Here is a 17894-nt window from a genome sequence, read left to right as displayed (position 1 = left end):
CAAATTTCTACTTGCATGTGTTGAACGTTTATTAGTATGGCTTCTCTCTTGGTGTCAAAAATAGTCATTTACATAAATCGAGTGTTGTTACCATAGTCGACATGTCACAGTGGTGCACAGATATCTGTGTGAATTTGATCTGTACAGACGTCGTGTGAATGCTGTTTGCAATATTACTGTATGTAGTCTATAAATAGCTGCATGTGTCTATACTTTCCAGCTATAAATTTAAATTGAGATGCAGTTGAAAAAAACTCAAAAAGAGAACAGTGATTGGTGAGTCGGTGGTAATAACCACAACACAAATTGCAACTATTCTCCGGTTTGGATGACAAGTTGTGTAAATCAAACAAGTGAATGCGGAATAAATATTTTTTCGGCATATCACACGCGTTGTCATGGCAATTTTCCCCACCGAGTCCTAAGAGTCGCGTGGCGGCACTGTGCTTACTTCTCTGACAGACAGGAGGCTTTTGAATAAACTTTATGAACAAGTTACTGAACAAACAACACGGTCACCATTAACACATGCCGACTTGTATATTGCTCAGTACAGTAACTACATTTACAAGTTTAGCACGATACTTTATGTTTTCCTAGGTTGCCACAGATTTTACGATTCTTCAACATGCTGCATTTTAACATCTTTTTTTTAAATCGTGTTTTGTACTATTCTACACTTTGCATTTCCCAAGATAAACAGCACTGCAATTTTATGAGTTTGAAATAGTTTGAAACTTCAATATTAATATTGACAGTATAGAGTGAATTTTTATAATTTAGTGTCGAATTTGTCGTCACCTGAAATGCATGATTCCCGTTTGCTGCAAATCAGTGTTGTACTTTTACGATAAGTAAAAAGTACAAAAAAGTATGTACATAACAGTATAAATATCAGTGAAATTTAGAAAATGCTTTATTGGAAATTAAGTGGTAAGACAATATGTCATTAGGTAAGCAGATGAGGTATCATGCTAAGCTATATTAAACGTTTCATCACAGTTGGATAAGCGGTTCTCCAGACCTATCAAACACATTTTAATTGTAATTCCTGCCTCCACTATATCTCCTCATTGGGTCGATACTAAAAACAGGTACAGATTAAGTGATCTTTTTTTTGTTTTTGTTTACAGTCAAACCACCTCCAGCACCAATTCCCATGATCGAATAGAAGGAAAAATGTCTGCACAAAGTGTACTGGGTCTCGTTGACCCGAACCAACTTGGACGCACCCTGACCCATGAACACCTGACCGTGGCCGTCGAGTTCTGTTTCCATCCACCACCGCCTGGCTTGGAGTCCCTTGCTGATACACAAATTGAAATGCAGAACCTGTTCTGGTTAAAACAGAACCCCTACAGCAGCATGGAGAACCTGCTGCTGAACCAGGAGACAGTGGCTGTGAAAGAGGAGCTGCAGTTCAAGAGAGCAGGTGGTGGCACTATCATGGAGAACACTAACACCGGGATCCACAGAGACGTGAAGACTCTGAAGTGGCTGTCACAAGAGACAGGGGTGCATGTCATAGCTGGGGCTGGCTACTACGTGTTTGACACTCATTCCAGTGAGACTCGCAGCATGTCCATTGAGAAGGTATAGTGTGTTAAATGTGCAAGTTACTCAAGAGAAGATTGGGTATACCAGAGCTCTGATTCAATGTGAGTGAAATAGAGAGCCCACTCTATTCTTAACACCCCCTAATGTGTGGTTAATGAAAATAAGGGGTTCTGGGCTTCCCTGACCTGGAGTCAAGGGACAACATTGTAAAATGTGTGAGTTTAAAAACTCTGGTAAGAACTTGTCAAACGTCTTAGAAGAACAGAAATCAACCCTGTTCTTTTCATTGGCAGCATAGCAAAATCAGGATTTGAACATGACAATTTGGAATACTGACTGAGAAAACGTGCTTGCATGTTTTTAATCATAACGGAACATACTGTTTTGTGTTATGTCTGATTGTGATTCAGTTCCTCTGATCGAAAGGCATCATATACATTCGGTGAAAAGTGTACTGGACTTTTTAATTGCACTCATGGTCTTTGAAACATCCAGACGTCAGAGGAGCATCCTTTGTGGTGTCGACAATCCAAAGCATTTTTATGTTGTTTAATGGCATTGTATTCCTGCACACTGTACCACAGTTTGCTGCTGAAGAAGTAGAACAAGTAAGATGTTTCAAAAGAAAAATAAATGTAAATATGTAGATTGCCATGTCCTTAAGCCATAATACTTGTTATTGGTAATTTATTTTGTTATTTTGTTTAACAAAAAAAAAAAAAAAAAATGAAAATACAATACAGTTAAAAATAATCATTATTGAGCAAGAATCAATCTCTTTATTATTTTTTTTTAGCAGACAGATATTATTGTCAATGAAATTGAACATGGAGCCGATGGCACAGATATCAAGTGTGGTGTAATTGGAGAAATTGGGACATCCTGGCCTATAACTGAGATTGAGAAAAGGGTTTTGTAGGCCACAGCCCATGCGCAGTCTCAGCTCGGCTGCCTCGTGATCATCCATCCTGGAAGGAACATTGAGGCACCCTTCCAGGTAATCCGTATACTGCAAGAAGCAGGGAGCGATATCTCAAAAACTGTGATGTCTCATTTGGATAGGTAAGTGGTGCAGTATTTATTGAAATATGTATTTTAAGTATTGTTTCCTCAAGTATAAATGACAAGAGTTCATTCTAACAAGGACTCTGTCATTCATCTCATGCCTGCTGTTTAAAATCCCTATTACATTTTAAACTTACACCATTAATTCTGCACAGTGGGGATTATAGTTAATGTGTTGTCATTAAATTCTACTTTTTCTAAAAGCATTGTCTTTCCCCTGTTCCTGTGACCTTTCATGATTACAGAAATGGGAAAGGTATGTTTTCCATAAGTTTAATGTCAGCGTTCTTTCTTTAAATGATTTTGCTACCCTGATGCGACACTTACAGATATTTCCCCTACACAGATGAGACACTTACAGATATTTCCCCTACACAGATGAGACACTTACCAATTGATTCCACCTGCATCATTAATCACTTGGTGTTGTGTTAATGTTAAACCAGTTAGAGGTACGCCCGGACCGCAGGCCTTCATAAGAGTTATGTATGCATTTGCTATCCTTTAGGACACTATTTGAAAGTGAGAAACTGCTGGAGTTTGCAAAGCTTGGAAGTTACTTGGAGTGTGATCTTTTCGGTACAGAAATGCTAAACTATCATTTCAATCCTGATGTGGATATGCCAAGTGACAATGAAAGAATTAACAGGTAGGTTTTCATTGATTCCCAATACAATGATTCAGTTAAAATTTGGTTTTGTTTTTCTGTTTTTTTGAAAATTCTATTTGCTGGAACCCCCCCACTGAGGTATAACATCTCATTTCCAGTGTGAACAATCCTTCGCCAGTTAAATTACAGCTCTGTCAAACTGAGGTGCAAGGAGAAATTCTGAACATTTGCTCAGGGTCACACAGTGCCAGAACTAAGTTTTATCTTTGCTTCAATTATTTAAGCAATCGTTAAAAACATTACTATTGTATTTTCATTGTTTATTCATGATGAGTCATCTTAGTTCACCTAAATCTATACCACATTAGGGTACAATGTCGGTACATTAACAGTTACGTATTTGTTCTGTTTACAATGACTCTTGGCACCCGGACTGGAACGTTCTTTTTTCTAGAATTTTGATGTCATCATACCGTAATCGTATTATACAGTGTTCTAGGTTTTATAAATGCACGTTCCAAGCATGGAACACCTGAAGAGGGTGTGACACTGACACTTTGATTCAATTAACGTCTTTCCATTGGTCAAAATACATCAAATTCCAGGGAGAAGTAAAGAATCGTCATTTTACTTAGGCAGACATACACTTCCTTACGTTTTGTAATCCCATAGCAAATCTTGTGTAAAGAAATACTTATCACACAACTTCAGAACAAATACCTGAAGGGTATGCCAGCTAGGGAAAGGGTGCAAAGCTACAGCAGTGCTTCCCCGCTATTGTCAAAAGTATTTTCTCAGGAATTTCCCAACAAACTTCTATGAATAATCTCAAAATAGGTTAATATTACAGGAAAGCTATTGATAGTGATTGTCGCATTGCTGAGTGAAGAGGGTAACCACGTTCATATTATGTACTTCAACCAATAAACTTCACTGGAATTAGTAGCAGTGGTAACATAATGGCACAACCATTGCATAGCAATCTGTTTGGTTTTTTTTTTTTGCTGTGAGGGAATCATAGCTCCTCTTTTAATTATGTGTAAATGACTGCCATTGGTGCAGCACTTAGAAGTTTGTTGTAAACCATCAAAATAAAAAGAGGTCAGGGTCAAGTGGATTTGTTTCAGAAATCATCCTGGATCAAAGCAGTAGAACCTCCAGTTGTCTCAGTACTCTTTAATAAGCACTGTTTTAATTTGTTAGAATAATCTCTGAGTATTTCAGTATGTGTGCTCTGCGTGTTTTCAAAGTTCTAGCACTGTTCCTTTTTTAGTGAGCTTCCTGATTATGTAGTAGAGCGTGAATGTGTTGTGGTTGTCACACTACTTCTGCGAGCCAGTTGCCCTTGTGTTATTTGTTCTGAAGTTGTGTGATAAGCATTTCTTAGCACTGAGACTTGCAATAGGATTACAGGAGATTGGGAAGTGTATTTCTGTCTCAATAACAGAGTGATTATTCAGTTCCTCTAAACATTAAATCATAGTCCTTAACACCAAAAATTGTTTTGGTTATAAATGCATGCCAACATTTCAATGTCTTTGATCAGCACTGCCACCATTGTATCACGACAAATCTTACTGACAGATCCTGTTTGTTACTAAATTCCTAATAAAATACTGTACGTTTTCTAAATGTACAGTACAAGTGGATTGTCTTGGTTTCTGCCTCAGCTTTGTGTCTGTTTGTGTGTGTATGTGTGAGGTGGAAAGCAATCTCAAGTCTCAAGATCCTTTTTAGAACCATTTTTGTTGTTGTTGAAATAGTGATCAGGCATAGCAGAAAAATACAGTGGAGCAGAAATTACAGCTGCACACCGATAGTAGTCATTCCTAAAACCACGTTGCGTCATAAAAACCTTACTAAGCAGCCCCCTGATTCAGAAATGACAATCGTCAGTTACCCCTGTGAATAATGATCTAAACAGAAACGACAAGAAAGAAAAGTATACGTGACACACATAGCAGGATATCAAAAAACGGAAATGTCTTAAAAATATAGATACAAAGTATCCCTTAAGGAAGTGACAGGCTGCAGTACCATCTGTACTGCAATCAGAGGTGTGAATGAGCTTCAGTTGATGACAGATATCCTCATGTTCCTTTAAAACCTGATTGAGCAGAAAATAACAAGGGAGGCAGTGTCAACAAAATCATTCAGAAAATCAGTAAGAAAAGTGAGACATAGAAATGAAATAATATTTTAATGAATTGGGGCATTACAAGTGGCAGGACCTAATTATGGTTTAGAATCGCTGGTAAAATGTTGTAAAGAAAGTGTTTGCCTCGTAGTACTGTAATGTAGTTTGTATTATTATTATTATTATTATTATTATTATTATTATTATTATTATTATTATTATTATTATTATTATTATTATTAATTGAAGTTAAGCTCCTTACACACTTTTACAAACATTGTCTTATTGTCTCAGGAGTGTTAGTATGTTGGTAGAAAGAGATGATCCTTTGAAACATCATGGGGTTTACTCCATTGATTAAAATGGCTAGATAATGACACTATTTAAATAATTTGCATTTTATATACAGTCATTTTAATAACACAAATACACTCAAAAGACTCACTTGTACTTTTGGGACCAAATTGACAGTTTCACACATCTTGATTAGTATTAATCTTGGATTACCTAATGTTACCTGAGGTAATGTTATCCAAGATTAGCACCAATCAAAATCTGTGAAACCAGTTGATTGGCTCCTTTTTTAATCCAGTCAGCTGCAATGTGTAGGTCAGCCACTTTATACATCAATTGGATAAGATTCTTTGTTTTACATTTCATACTTACCATATTCATATACATAAAATAATAAACAGTAATGAGAAAATAAATCTCACAGGTGAGCAGAACTAAACTAATTGAATGTGAAAATAAATTTATGCACCAGGCTGTGTGGTCCAGTACCATCAAGTACTGTACTCTATTAGCAGAAAATCATGTTGAGCCAAGGCAGCCTCTTGACTCAAACATGATGACCTCTAGAGAGTGTACTTCTGTCAATATCAAAGCAGCCCATAAAACCAAAAGGTAAATCTGTATCTTACTAGATGTTTGATACTGAAGCAAGAGTTAATTATATCAGCATCTGCAATTTACACTACCCTTGCATTTGTAAAAGTTGAATACCTTATTAGTATGTCTGTATTTCATAAAGCAGCTTTTCAAGTTAAAGTTTGTTTTATTCTTTTGTACAGACTAAATGGTTACTGAGCATATCAGCTTTGCAGTTGTCTTTCATAGGTGTTTTGGAAAAGCGTATCTGAGATCAGGCCTATCCGAGATCCATGGTTTCATGACAGTATTATCAATTGGCAAAGTTTTGGATGACATGCAGCACTTGTTTCCTTTTTTTTAGTAGGTTTTGACAAGTTCTAAACATTTTAAAAAACAACCAATTAAAAATATGCCTTAATCCTGTAAATTCACTGTGACTTTATAGCTACTGCTCAGTTTCATTTGAAGGCATTTCAAAGGGTTCACATATCCCTTTGTCTTTCGCATAACCACAGCATGTGACTGTGCAGAAGCCCGAATTAAAAAGTACTTTTTAAGTATTCTGTTTCGAAGTGTATCTTTTGGGCATGAAAATGAATCACGCACATTTGGTTGTAGTAGCCCGAGATATATACTAGTGTTAAATTCCATTGTGCTCAATCTTGGTAAGCTTATTGCCAGTAAAGTTAATTCAAAATGAGCCCAAATCAGAGGAGTATAGTTTTTACCAGTTTAGGCTTCGGGTTTTCAAAATAACTATGAATCTAGCATTCTTTACACTAAATTATAAGGTAAACAGTGTCTTTATAGGGAATCAGAACACATATTGCACTTTCATTTACATTGTAAACCTGTTTCTCACCACGTTATGAGTGGACGACAAGCATCAGAATTAGCAGGCAACTCTCAAGAAGCATTGGCAACACATGATTGAAGCTGGTAGATGATACAAACAACAGTGATATAATAACGAGGGATAGTTAATGCACAATCTTATCATTTCTCATAAAATGTCTTACACATAGGCATCAGTTCACACAGACAAGAAATACACAGGTAACTGCTTTGGTGGTAGTAGGTTACACATCTGTTTGACTCACATTTTTACAAGGGGAGTCTTTAGAGCACACATATGTGAGTCGGGTAGTTTTAGCTTGCTTCTTGTTCAGATCCATTCAACAGTTGATTGCCCAATAAAATCTACTTCCAGTGGACTGACTGAAGGCTGCTAGGGATCCAGCCCTCTGACTTTTGAGGGGAAAAAAAGTTGTTTTAGGGTGACTTAATCAGCATAGATGATAAATCCAGAAAATGTGCTATATTTGTTGTTGTTCCCTCCATGTGCTTTCCCACCATCCAGTTTAATATAGACTTCGTCCCCTGGCTCCAAATGCAGAACCACACTGTTGCTAGCATAGTCATAGTTCTGGTCAGCGTCCTGAGCTATGGCACTGGCACGGACCTGCAGACAACAAAAACCTCTATAAATACAATTCAGGAGTTTCAGGACAAGCCCCCCCCCCCCCAATACAGAATGCAATGCAAATGCAAAGAATGTGAGGTATGTGGAGGTTGACTGATAAACAATTTGGCATCAAACCTGCTTGATTTGAGGGACCACTACCTGGATGTTTGGATGAGACAGGAGACCCCGCCCCCCACAGTGATTGTAATTAGGTTCCTGGCAGAGCATTAGAGAAAAAAGATAGTCCCTGCATATAACAACCTAATTGAGTATATGAACTGCTTCTCAAAAGTACATTTGTAAATAAAAGTTGGAAGAACTGTGAGCAAAAGCTAGTGAGCTTTCTTTGTTGTAAACCACAGTCAACCAAAAGATCTATATATGCCTTCTGCTGCATGCATTACCCCAGTTCCATCTATTGATAGAGATGTACTGTGTCTATTGATAATAAATGGAGTAGATGTATGACCACAACCTCATCTCCTTTTGGGTCTGTTTCCTATATAGACAATGTGTCAATTTGCATTCACTATAATGGTTGCATATGGACAGGCAGCTGGCTAATGGAGTTGTGTTTCCCAGTATTTTCTGGTTTGCTCTCTAAATGAACTCTAAAAGTACTAAGAGTAGTGATTAGAAGTAGCAGGCATTCATGTTTCATATTTGCCAGAATGATGGTCAAAGCAAGCAGTTTTGGAAATTTTGTATATGTTTTGAGGCTATGGGCTTACACCTTCCCTATGTGGAAAGGGCCATATTAAAACAGTACGGTATATTTTGGTCTATCTAATAAACATATCAATGGGTAGGTTCATTATCTATTCAATATATTATTTTTCAATGAAATGATTCAGAAAAAAATATATAATAATTATTATTATTATTATTATTTATTATTATTATTATTATTATTATATATTATTATTATTATTATTGTTGTTGTTTTTGTTGTTATAAATTTTGTTTGTTTTTAACACCAAAAAAAATACATGCATTTTAATTTGTCCCATCAATATACTTCTATATAAAAAAAAAACATTGTATTTGACTGTATTTCATATATAGTAATAAAAAGGGGGAGGGGTGGCACTATTGTTTTAAATTTGATTTCGATATATTCCAGAATATATTCTTGAATTTTTATGTTTAGAATACTGGTACATTAGATTTGATTTTAGACTGGGGGGCAGAGCGATAGCTCGTGTCTAGTGTAAGTCCTTTTTGGAGGCCTTGTTTAAATATCGTGTTATTTTCAGGTACGCGGATAAAAAGCGTTACGCAGCGCACAGCGCTTGCTCGCACACATGCCTAAACACCTTCCACTTAGAAAGCATGGAAGTGCCCATTCACATCTGGTACATTATGCTGTTTACGGTCTTTTTCATCTTTTTAAATTGAATTTAGCATATTTTTCCACCATTAAGAAAATAGTCTGCAAATGTTTATCATGTGAAACACATTAGGTCTTGTACATTTCTTTTTACTTCTGCAACTTTGCGGTGGGCTTGTCATTTTGCCTTGTTCGTCGTGAATTGTTTTTTTTTTCTTTCTTTTTAGAGAAATTGATCCTGTTTCCAGTTTAAGTTTGCAACAAATATGTATAATTAATGTACCTCTGTTTGACAATAGGAAAACACATCACAACGCAATCGATTGCACCTGTACCAAAATCTCACAGCGTACCACTCTCAATGTGACAGCATATCACTTTCTGACATTACAAGGGGCAAGTTTTGGCACACGTACCACATTGTGATGATGTACCACTTTATAACACCTCACTGGTTTGCGCATTCCCATTTTGTCTGTGTTTCTTGCTACCCCCATCCTTCCACGCTCACTTGTGCAAAGCATAAAACCTGCAACGCCTTCCCTCATTGACATATGTTTGTTCTTCTGGTAAAATTGTAAAAGCTTGTATGTGGTATAATGTTTTCTCAGCGTTTCTATTATTATTATTATTATTATTATTATTATTATTATTATTATTATTATTATTATTATTATTAAACCGCCGTTCATTTTAAAATCCTAGAACCAAATACTTAAGTGAAAGGTCTAATTTAATCTCTCGTAAGTGATCTCAATTTTGTAGTTGTCATTTTGTTACATTGATTTTTGTGTGGAAAATCAGGCCAATGATTTTATAGGTTCCGCTTACTTTCACCCGTTTGGAATAACAGCAATACTAATGAGGCGTTAGACGTCAGCCGGGTGTCATAACTTATAGGTTACGCAGGTTTGCTTGCTAGGAACATCAAATAAACTAGCACCTGTTCAAAATATTTTTTTTTCCTTCGTAATGCGTTTTAGTTTTTGTTTTGGTGTAGTACAAAAAATACAGTGAAAGGCTGCAGCATGCTTTCTCATCTGGACTTCGGATGCGGATGGTGTTGCTCGCTTCTCGTTCTCATGTAATTGCTAAAGTAAATATTAGACTCTCTTCTCAAGTGTTATCTTTAACTCTTATCCACTTGATCGGTACTTAGAAACATAATTACATTTTAAGAGGCTGTGTGAACTTCGATGTGCACCTCGTTAAAAGGGTAATTGTCTAGGCATACTAATTGAGATGCTTATTAGAAACACTGCTTTTAGGCAGTTTGCGGTGTTGTTTTTAATTCTTTCAATTCCCCAGTTTTATTCCTATTCAGGGATTTACTCTATATCAAGGGATTTACTCTTCTCTGTGACCCATTGCCAAATGCATGACAGTATTTAACTACATATAGCTGTCAAAGTGAATAAACGTTCGCTGTAAATGTGTTGTCTTAAGACTTGCAAGTGTGTTAGTCGAATGTTTTCAAGAACTCCCTTTGAAATATTAGAAATAACTAGAACAAGTTAACACATTTATTTATTTATTTAAAATTTAAAAGCTTTTATTTCAGATGAAGTTCTTCTCATCTTTGAATATATAAACAGTCTAGTTGGTGAATCTTCTAACACAACGGAGATTCAAAGTAAAATATGTTTGTTATCACTGGATCAGATATAGATATTAGGAAAGACACAATTATCGCTGATATATATATATATATATAATATATATATATATATATATAGATATATATATATATATATATATATATATATTATATATAATATATACGTAACATGCATTAGGTATCTATCTACATCCAATAGATAGATGTAGGTTGTTTTAATATCGGCAGTGTATGCCGTTAATTATCTTGTCAGCTGGCATTACATTTACCTGATAATATAATATAATATAATATAATATAATGTATATTAGGATGACCCATACAAAATATTCAATCAGAAATTCTGATGTAAAGAAAGTTGTATTTGTCTGAGATGACCATCCATAAACTGCCGGAGATTCCAAGCTTGTGTATTGAAATATAAACCATGTATAGTTTTTCCAGAACCTTATTAAAATGACTGAATACCTTTGATTTACCAACCTGTCTGCAGTATAGGGATACAACTAGACCACCTAACTACTGCCGCTGCATCGGCAAAACACTGTGAAGCTGTTCAAATAATCTCTTGGATTGGACATGTCACGTGCGTTTTATCTTGATTAATCTCAGTGTACAATCTGCTAACTAATCTATTTTAAACAATGCATTGTTTCGCATAAATTGTTAACTCCTCCATCCTTTCAACCTGTTGAATGATAGTTTACATTTTAACAATTTTAAACCATTTCTGACCGTTTTCCTTTTGATTATTATTATTATTATTATTATTATTATTATTATTATTATTATTATTATTATTATTATTATTATTATTATTATTATTAGCAGTAGCAGTAGTAGTCGTCGTCGTAGTCGTGGTGGTGTATGTTGTGTTAAACGTTTCATTTCTGACTTGAAGTGCTTTCAGATATTTTGTATAATTTAATGTTTGCTATTTGGTTTCATGCATATTAAGCTTAGTATATCGTCTGTATTTAACACCGATTGAAGCTGACTATCTAAAATCTAACTTCAGTAATTCCCTGAGATTGTTTTCCTCCTGCGCCCTTTAATATATTCACTTTATTTTACTTCATGCTTTGCGTTATATGCTTTTTTTGTTTTCGTTCAGTTTACTACTATTACTCCCATGTGCACTAAATGTTTCTATATTGCACTGTTGCTCATTTTATTAATATGTACAGATTACTTTTCAAGTCGTCTAAGATTGCTTCTTTGTAATTGTTGTATTTAATTCTTAGCTTTAGCTCACTTGTCCTCTTTATATACCTGGTTATTTTTGCAGAGATCAGCCCACATGCTGGTCCCGTCCCCTCCTCGCATCAAGATGTGGTAAGTGAAGAAGTAGATTCCTGGAATGGAACACGTGAATTTCCCCGTAGTCGGGTCGTAATGGTTGCCCAGGTTAGTGACTACATCGTCGAATTTAAGCACCTCGTAGCCTTCGTGTTGCTTCTTCAAACCAGCGTAGAAAGCGATCTTGGGGACTGTGCTGTAAGTAGCGGCGCTTATAGCCCCAGCGGCTGTGTTTGATCCTGGTGGACCGGGTAGTCCGGGCCGTCCAGTCTCTCCTTTCTCTCCAGGAGGGCCCGCTGGGCCGGGTAGACCCGGTTCTCCTGGAGGACCCCTTGGACCTGCCTTGCCAGGACGACCAGGTTCCCCTTTAGGACCTTGGATGAATGTTGGTAGGGACTGGATTAGGTTGGGATCGGGGACGGTGTCTGCCATGGCGGTGCTGGTTGGCGATTTAGTTCCATAAGGATCACACACCATGCGGCAGGTTCCAAGCATCTCGTAGTGGGCTGAGGTTCCAGCTGAGTTGACCAGGACCGGGATTAGGATGACTAGCACGAGGACCATTACGACCCCAAAAACTCCAGCAGCTATGAGCCGCTTCCTGCCGACAAACCTGGTCAGAGCAGGGCGATCCTCTTGTTTGCTTTTGGACGGAATTTTGGTGGTTGATCAAGGACCTCCTTAAGAAGAAATAAATTATACCCAACTGTTTTAGATCTTAATTAAAATGTTGGCTTGATCTTATTTGCTGATGCTGGCTCTCTTCTTTGTCCTGTTTCATATGATCTCTCAGCCACTTCAAAGATCACTCACAGGTACACCGGGTTAAATGAAAGCACAATCTTTTACATCTCTCACACCTCCGCCTTAAATCTCTATATCCACGTGCGGCTAAGATGAGCAAGCCACCTCTCTGTAGTGAAGGATCACACTCCTTTATGCTCTTGAAGGCGATCGACTTCTGCCAGCCATGCCACTTCAGAGAGATAGCATCGAGTCTTGCTTCAGGGCGAGACGGGAACTGCTGAAAACAGCGTGCAAGTTTGCATGCGGCCACTTACAGATCTCTAAGCATCTTCACTGATGTTGAATTGTCAGCGCCGGAGTATAGAGGCGGGCACATATATATTTTTGCATGTCACTAGAGAGCCCAGCCTTATAAAAGATGAACACGTTAAACAAACCTCGCCACTCACAGCTGTCTTGACATCTCTCTTGGAGTTCAGCCGGAATAACTGCTAAAGAGATGTGGAGGCAGAGACAAAGCCAGACTCCTGCTCATTGAATAACTTGGCATTTCAGATAACTCGTGTCTCAGCAAAAGATAAACAGTGACTTGAAGTGCAGCCCCGTTTGTGAAACGCGCTGTACCAAATAGCTTTCATTTACATCTTCTGATGTTTCCTGTCAAGGCAAACGTTTTTTAATGGAATATGTCGGAAGGTTTCAATATACGTCAGTGGGCATATTAACAACTGAATCTAATTGGATGCGGTTTAAATCTTTAATAACATTTCATAATCTAACACTCACAATGAACTATCATGAAATATAGCTGGACCAGCGTACCGTTTTTAAAATGAGAGGTTCATTCTTTAATACTATCTTTGTAATGTCACGTTGCAGTATACTTTCTGATTTGTAGATACGCAAAGGCACAGCTTGTATATCACATATCAAGCTCAATACACCGTCAAATGGATACATGTATACAGAAAGATCAACAAATAGAGAGGTACTTCTTTGGAATATTACGAAGCAGCAGCAAGTGTTGAAAAATAAACCGTACCGCATATCATCAAGCGAAAAAAAAGCGTTGCTGGAAAAGCCCAGGACTTGCAAGCTTGTCATTCAATCTGGGGGTGACACTTTTGTGTCAATAGGTAAGTGCTGGATAGCAGGATGTGACTTATTACACACGCACAGTATGTCTGTATCTATATAGTATATACCTGACCAATCTGTTCTGAAGTAAGCTATATATGCGAGAAACGCTTATGATCACTTCATCAAACAAGACAATGACACAGTTTAGTGAGCGGTGATATACTGTAAACGCCGCCAAAAACAGAAGCTCATCTGCAACCACTTTAAACTGTAACGACCAACCGACATAAGAACACACAGTGCAGGTCAGGATTACACAAGATGTACAATTAGTGTCAGGTGCTACCGACACAAAGTTTGGAAACTACCAAGTACGGGCTGGATGCTGCGCTGTCTGTGGTGCTGAAAATGAAGACGACGGTCTGAACACTGAAGTGTTGGGTTAATAGTAATAGTTTAATATCCATCAGCAGAAGTCATCGATGGACAAGCAAATTGGGCATATACACTCGTGTTAAATAATACATAAAATGGATTGTATTATATTCGTAATACACTGGAATATACATATACTGTATTACTGTAGAATACACAGTATAATGGCATATTCTTAGAAGCAATAAGAATGTTCCCGGTCTCTGGGGTTTCAGTGCGGAGAGATTATTACGCCGGTTATCAACTTTCCAGCTGTTGGTATGTGCCAAAAATGAAAAGGTTTAAAACTAAAACTAAAAAGACAGCTTTGCGTGAGTCTGAAAGATCAATTTAGACCATGACATTTAAAACACCGCACAATTGTTATAATTTCTCCATAAAATGTTGATTGAATGAACCCTGTAATGCCCACGTATTATTTGTTATGGTCACAAGCTAATTAATTCTAACTAAATGCCGCTGCTTGTATCAAACACACAATAAATATTGCCTGCAAAAAAAAACAAACATAATAATAATAATAAATAAATCTATTGAATAGAAATGTATAAACAACAGAGGCAAACCGTGTTTCACCAACTACTATTGCAGTTAATACAACTGAAACTGTACCAAATACACAAAGTAATTGATGAGGAATATATAGGGTTTGTTAAATAAGAAAGATACTTCTGCAAATGGACAGTCACGCGACTGTTAAAGTATTATGCAAAATAATTATATATCTGACATATCATATTTTTGTTGTTAATAAAGTTGAATCTCCCTGTCAATTTTAGTTATGATCTTGCAAAATTGACTTCACTTCCTTGTTGGATTCAGTTTTGGTTACCCAGATGTGCTCCTTCTAAACCAATCTAACTTGCTTTTATTTTGTTTGGTTCATTATCACGAGATTAAAGCAAACATTTAGACTCCATTTGAATGACAGCTTCATGCCGCAAAACAGAATGGGTTCATCACCCACAGTTGGTAGAAGCAACTCACACTGGAGTCCGGGTAGCAGTTGTCCCATGCACACGTTAGTTCTGTGCGCAGCTGGGTAAGGTGGGATAATTATTGGTATTAAAACAAACAAAAAAAATAATATCAATGCAGTCGAATTACTTGGTATTAAAACAACATTTATTGTGTGTGGGGTGTGTGTCATTTTAACGTGGTATAAACACATATTCATTCAAGTGTTATAGAACTCGCATTAGCTAAGGTCCATTTTTAAAGGCACCAGAGTATAGCAACACAACTATAGGCTATACAAGTGTAAACTACGCAAGCAGTATGCACAGTAAAACACTGCTTTACATACCAGCATTGTGTATTAGCATACATTTGGCGTCCCAAAATTAATGGTGTGACACCCTTCAATCTGGAACCTGTCTATGGAATCCAGTGTGATTTATAAGCGCTGTCTGCCTAAAGCAAATGCAAATCTGACTGTGCAGACTGGCATGAAATCGTACATTTTTCTTTTCAAAATGTATAGTCACGTATTTTGTGTACATATGTGTGTGTGTGTGTATAGAACACCTTCAGTAAAATACTTGTTTACATAATGGGCAGCACAATTAAAGCATATTTAGCTGAGATATTAATTGCTATTGTTTCTAGGTGTATTTATTTGTTTTATTTCAACATTGGAATGTTCCAATTGTAGGATATATTTTAATCTCCATCCCTTGTTTGAGTAAAGTGTAACACAACTTAATACTGTACAGGAAAACAATCGTTTTTTTTATTTTTTACTTTTTCTGCAGTAGGGCTATAAGAACATAAGAACATAAAAAAGTTTACAAACGAGAGGAGGCCATTCGGCCCATCTTGCTCGTTTGGTTGTTAGTAGCTTATTGATCCCAAAATCTCATCAAGCAGCTTCTTGAAGGATCCCAGGGTGTCAGCTTCAACAACATTACTGGGGATTGATTCCAGACCCTCACAATTCTCTGTGTAAAAAAGTGCCTCCTATTTTCTGTTCTGAATGCCCCTTTGTCTAATCTCCATTTGTGACCCCTGGTCCTTGTTTCTTTTTTTAGGCTGAAAAAGTCCCTTGGGTCAACACTATCAATACCTTTTAGAATTTTGAGTGCTTGAATTAGGTCGCCACGTAATCTTCTTTGTTCGAGACTGAACAGATTCAGTTCTTTTAGCCTGTCTGCATATGACATGTCTTTTAAGCCCAGAATAATTCTGGTCACTCTTCTTTGCAATCTTTCTAGAGCAGCAATATCTTTTTTATAGCGAGGTGACCAGAACTGCACACAATATTCAAGATGAGGTCTTATTAGTGCATTGTACAGTTTTAACATTACTTCCCTTGATTTAGATTCAACACTTTTCACAATGTATCCGAATGTTAGCCTTTTTTATAGCTTCCCCACATTGTCTAGATGAAGACATTTCTGAGTCAACAAAAACTCCTAGGTCGTTTTCATAGATTCCTTCTCCAATTTCAGTATCTCCCATATGATATTTATAATGTACATTTTTATTTCCTGCGTGCAGTACCTTACACTTTTCTCTATTAAATGTCATTTTCCATGTGTCTGCCCAGTTCTGAATCTTGTCTAGATCATTTTGAATGACCTTTGCTGCTGCAACAGTGTTTGCCACTCCTCCTACTTTTGTGTCGTCTGCAAATTTAACAAGTTTGCTTACTATACCAGAATCTAAATCATTAATGTAGATTAGGAATAGCAGAGGACCTAATACTGATCCCTGTGGTACACCACTGGTTACCACACTCCATTCTGAGGTTTTTCCTCTAATCAGTACTTTCTGTTTTCTATATGTTAACCACTCCCTAATCCATGTACATGTGTTTCCTTGAATCCCAACTGCGTTCAGTTTGAGAATTAATCTTTTGTGAGGGACTTTGTCAAAAGCTTTCTGGAAATCTAAATACACCATGTCATATGCTTTGCAATTATCCATTATCGATGTTGCATCCTCAAAAAAATCAAGCAAGTTAGTTAGACACGATCTCCCTTTCCTAAAACCATGTTGACTGTCTCCCAGGACCCTGTTACCATATAGGTAATTTTCCATTTTGGATCTTATTATAGTTTCCATAAGTTTGCTTATAATAGAAGTCAGGCTTACTGGTCTGTAGTTACCTGGTTCAGTTTTGTTTCCCTTTTTGTGGATCGGTATTACGTTTGCAATTTTCCAGTCTGTCGGTACCACCCCTGTGTCAAGAGACTGTTGCATGATCTTGGTTAGCGGTTTGTAAATTACTTCTTTCATTTCTTTGAGTACTACTGGGAGGATCTCATCCGGCCCAGGGGATTTGTTTATTTTAAGAGCTCCTAGTCCCTTTAACACTTCTGCCTCAGTTATGCTAAAGTTATTTAAAACTGGATAACTGTAACACCTATCAGGTAATGTCTGTCATCCCCCCCCCCCCCCCCCCCCCCCCCCCCCCCCCCCCTTGAAAATAAATAAATAAATAAATCAATACATCAATAGATACAGGCATTTGTTATTTACCCTTATTGCATTTTTAAGACTACCTATTTTTTTTTTAACACCCGATTTTCTCCCCAATTTGGAACGTCCAATTATTTTTTCTCCTCACTGCAGCAATTTCACACACAGCTCAAGAGATCTGAAACCTCAGTGGGCATCCCCCGATCCCACGACCAAGCTAGATTCCTTGTTTACACCCAGGAACTTAAGAGTGGA

General features: G+C 37.0%; 1 protein-coding gene and 1 pseudogene across 1 annotated transcript; one reads left to right on the top strand and one right to left on the bottom strand.

The window, feature by feature from the left end:
- Nucleotides 1-238: 238 nt before the first annotated feature.
- On the top strand, nt 239-5730 carry LOC121313759 (annotated as a pseudogene).
- A 427-nt stretch (nt 5731-6157) lies between these two features.
- Nucleotides 6158-13108, bottom strand: LOC121314153 (complement C1q-like protein 3). The gene is made up of 2 exons (XM_041247145.1): nt 11928-13108; nt 6158-7704 (listed from the first exon to the last, which is right to left on the bottom strand). Exons 1-2 carry the CDS (start codon nt 12516-12518, stop codon nt 7525-7527), a joined length of 771 nt encoding a protein of 256 aa, XP_041103079.1. The 5' UTR covers nt 12519-13108; the 3' UTR covers nt 6158-7524.
- Nucleotides 13109-17894: the final 4786 nt, after the last annotated feature.

The sequence above is a fragment of the Polyodon spathula genome, chromosome 4 (genome assembly GCF_017654505.1).
Source record: "Polyodon spathula isolate WHYD16114869_AA chromosome 4, ASM1765450v1, whole genome shotgun sequence".
Lineage (NCBI taxonomy): Eukaryota > Metazoa > Chordata > Actinopteri > Acipenseriformes > Polyodontidae > Polyodon > Polyodon spathula.
This window is presented reverse-complemented; position numbering and strand designations above follow the sequence as displayed.

Bases quoted from the DNA above. Each gene is read 5' to 3' on its own strand.
- LOC121314153 (XM_041247145.1), bottom strand. From the start codon at position 12,518: ATGGTCCTCGTGCTAGTCATCCTAATCCCGGTCCTGGTCAACTCAGCT. The intron at 7,705-11,927 runs GTATATAAAGAG...TGTTGTCTGCAG, and splicing joins ATCTCTGCAAAAATAACCAG to GTCCGTGCCAGTGCCATAGC.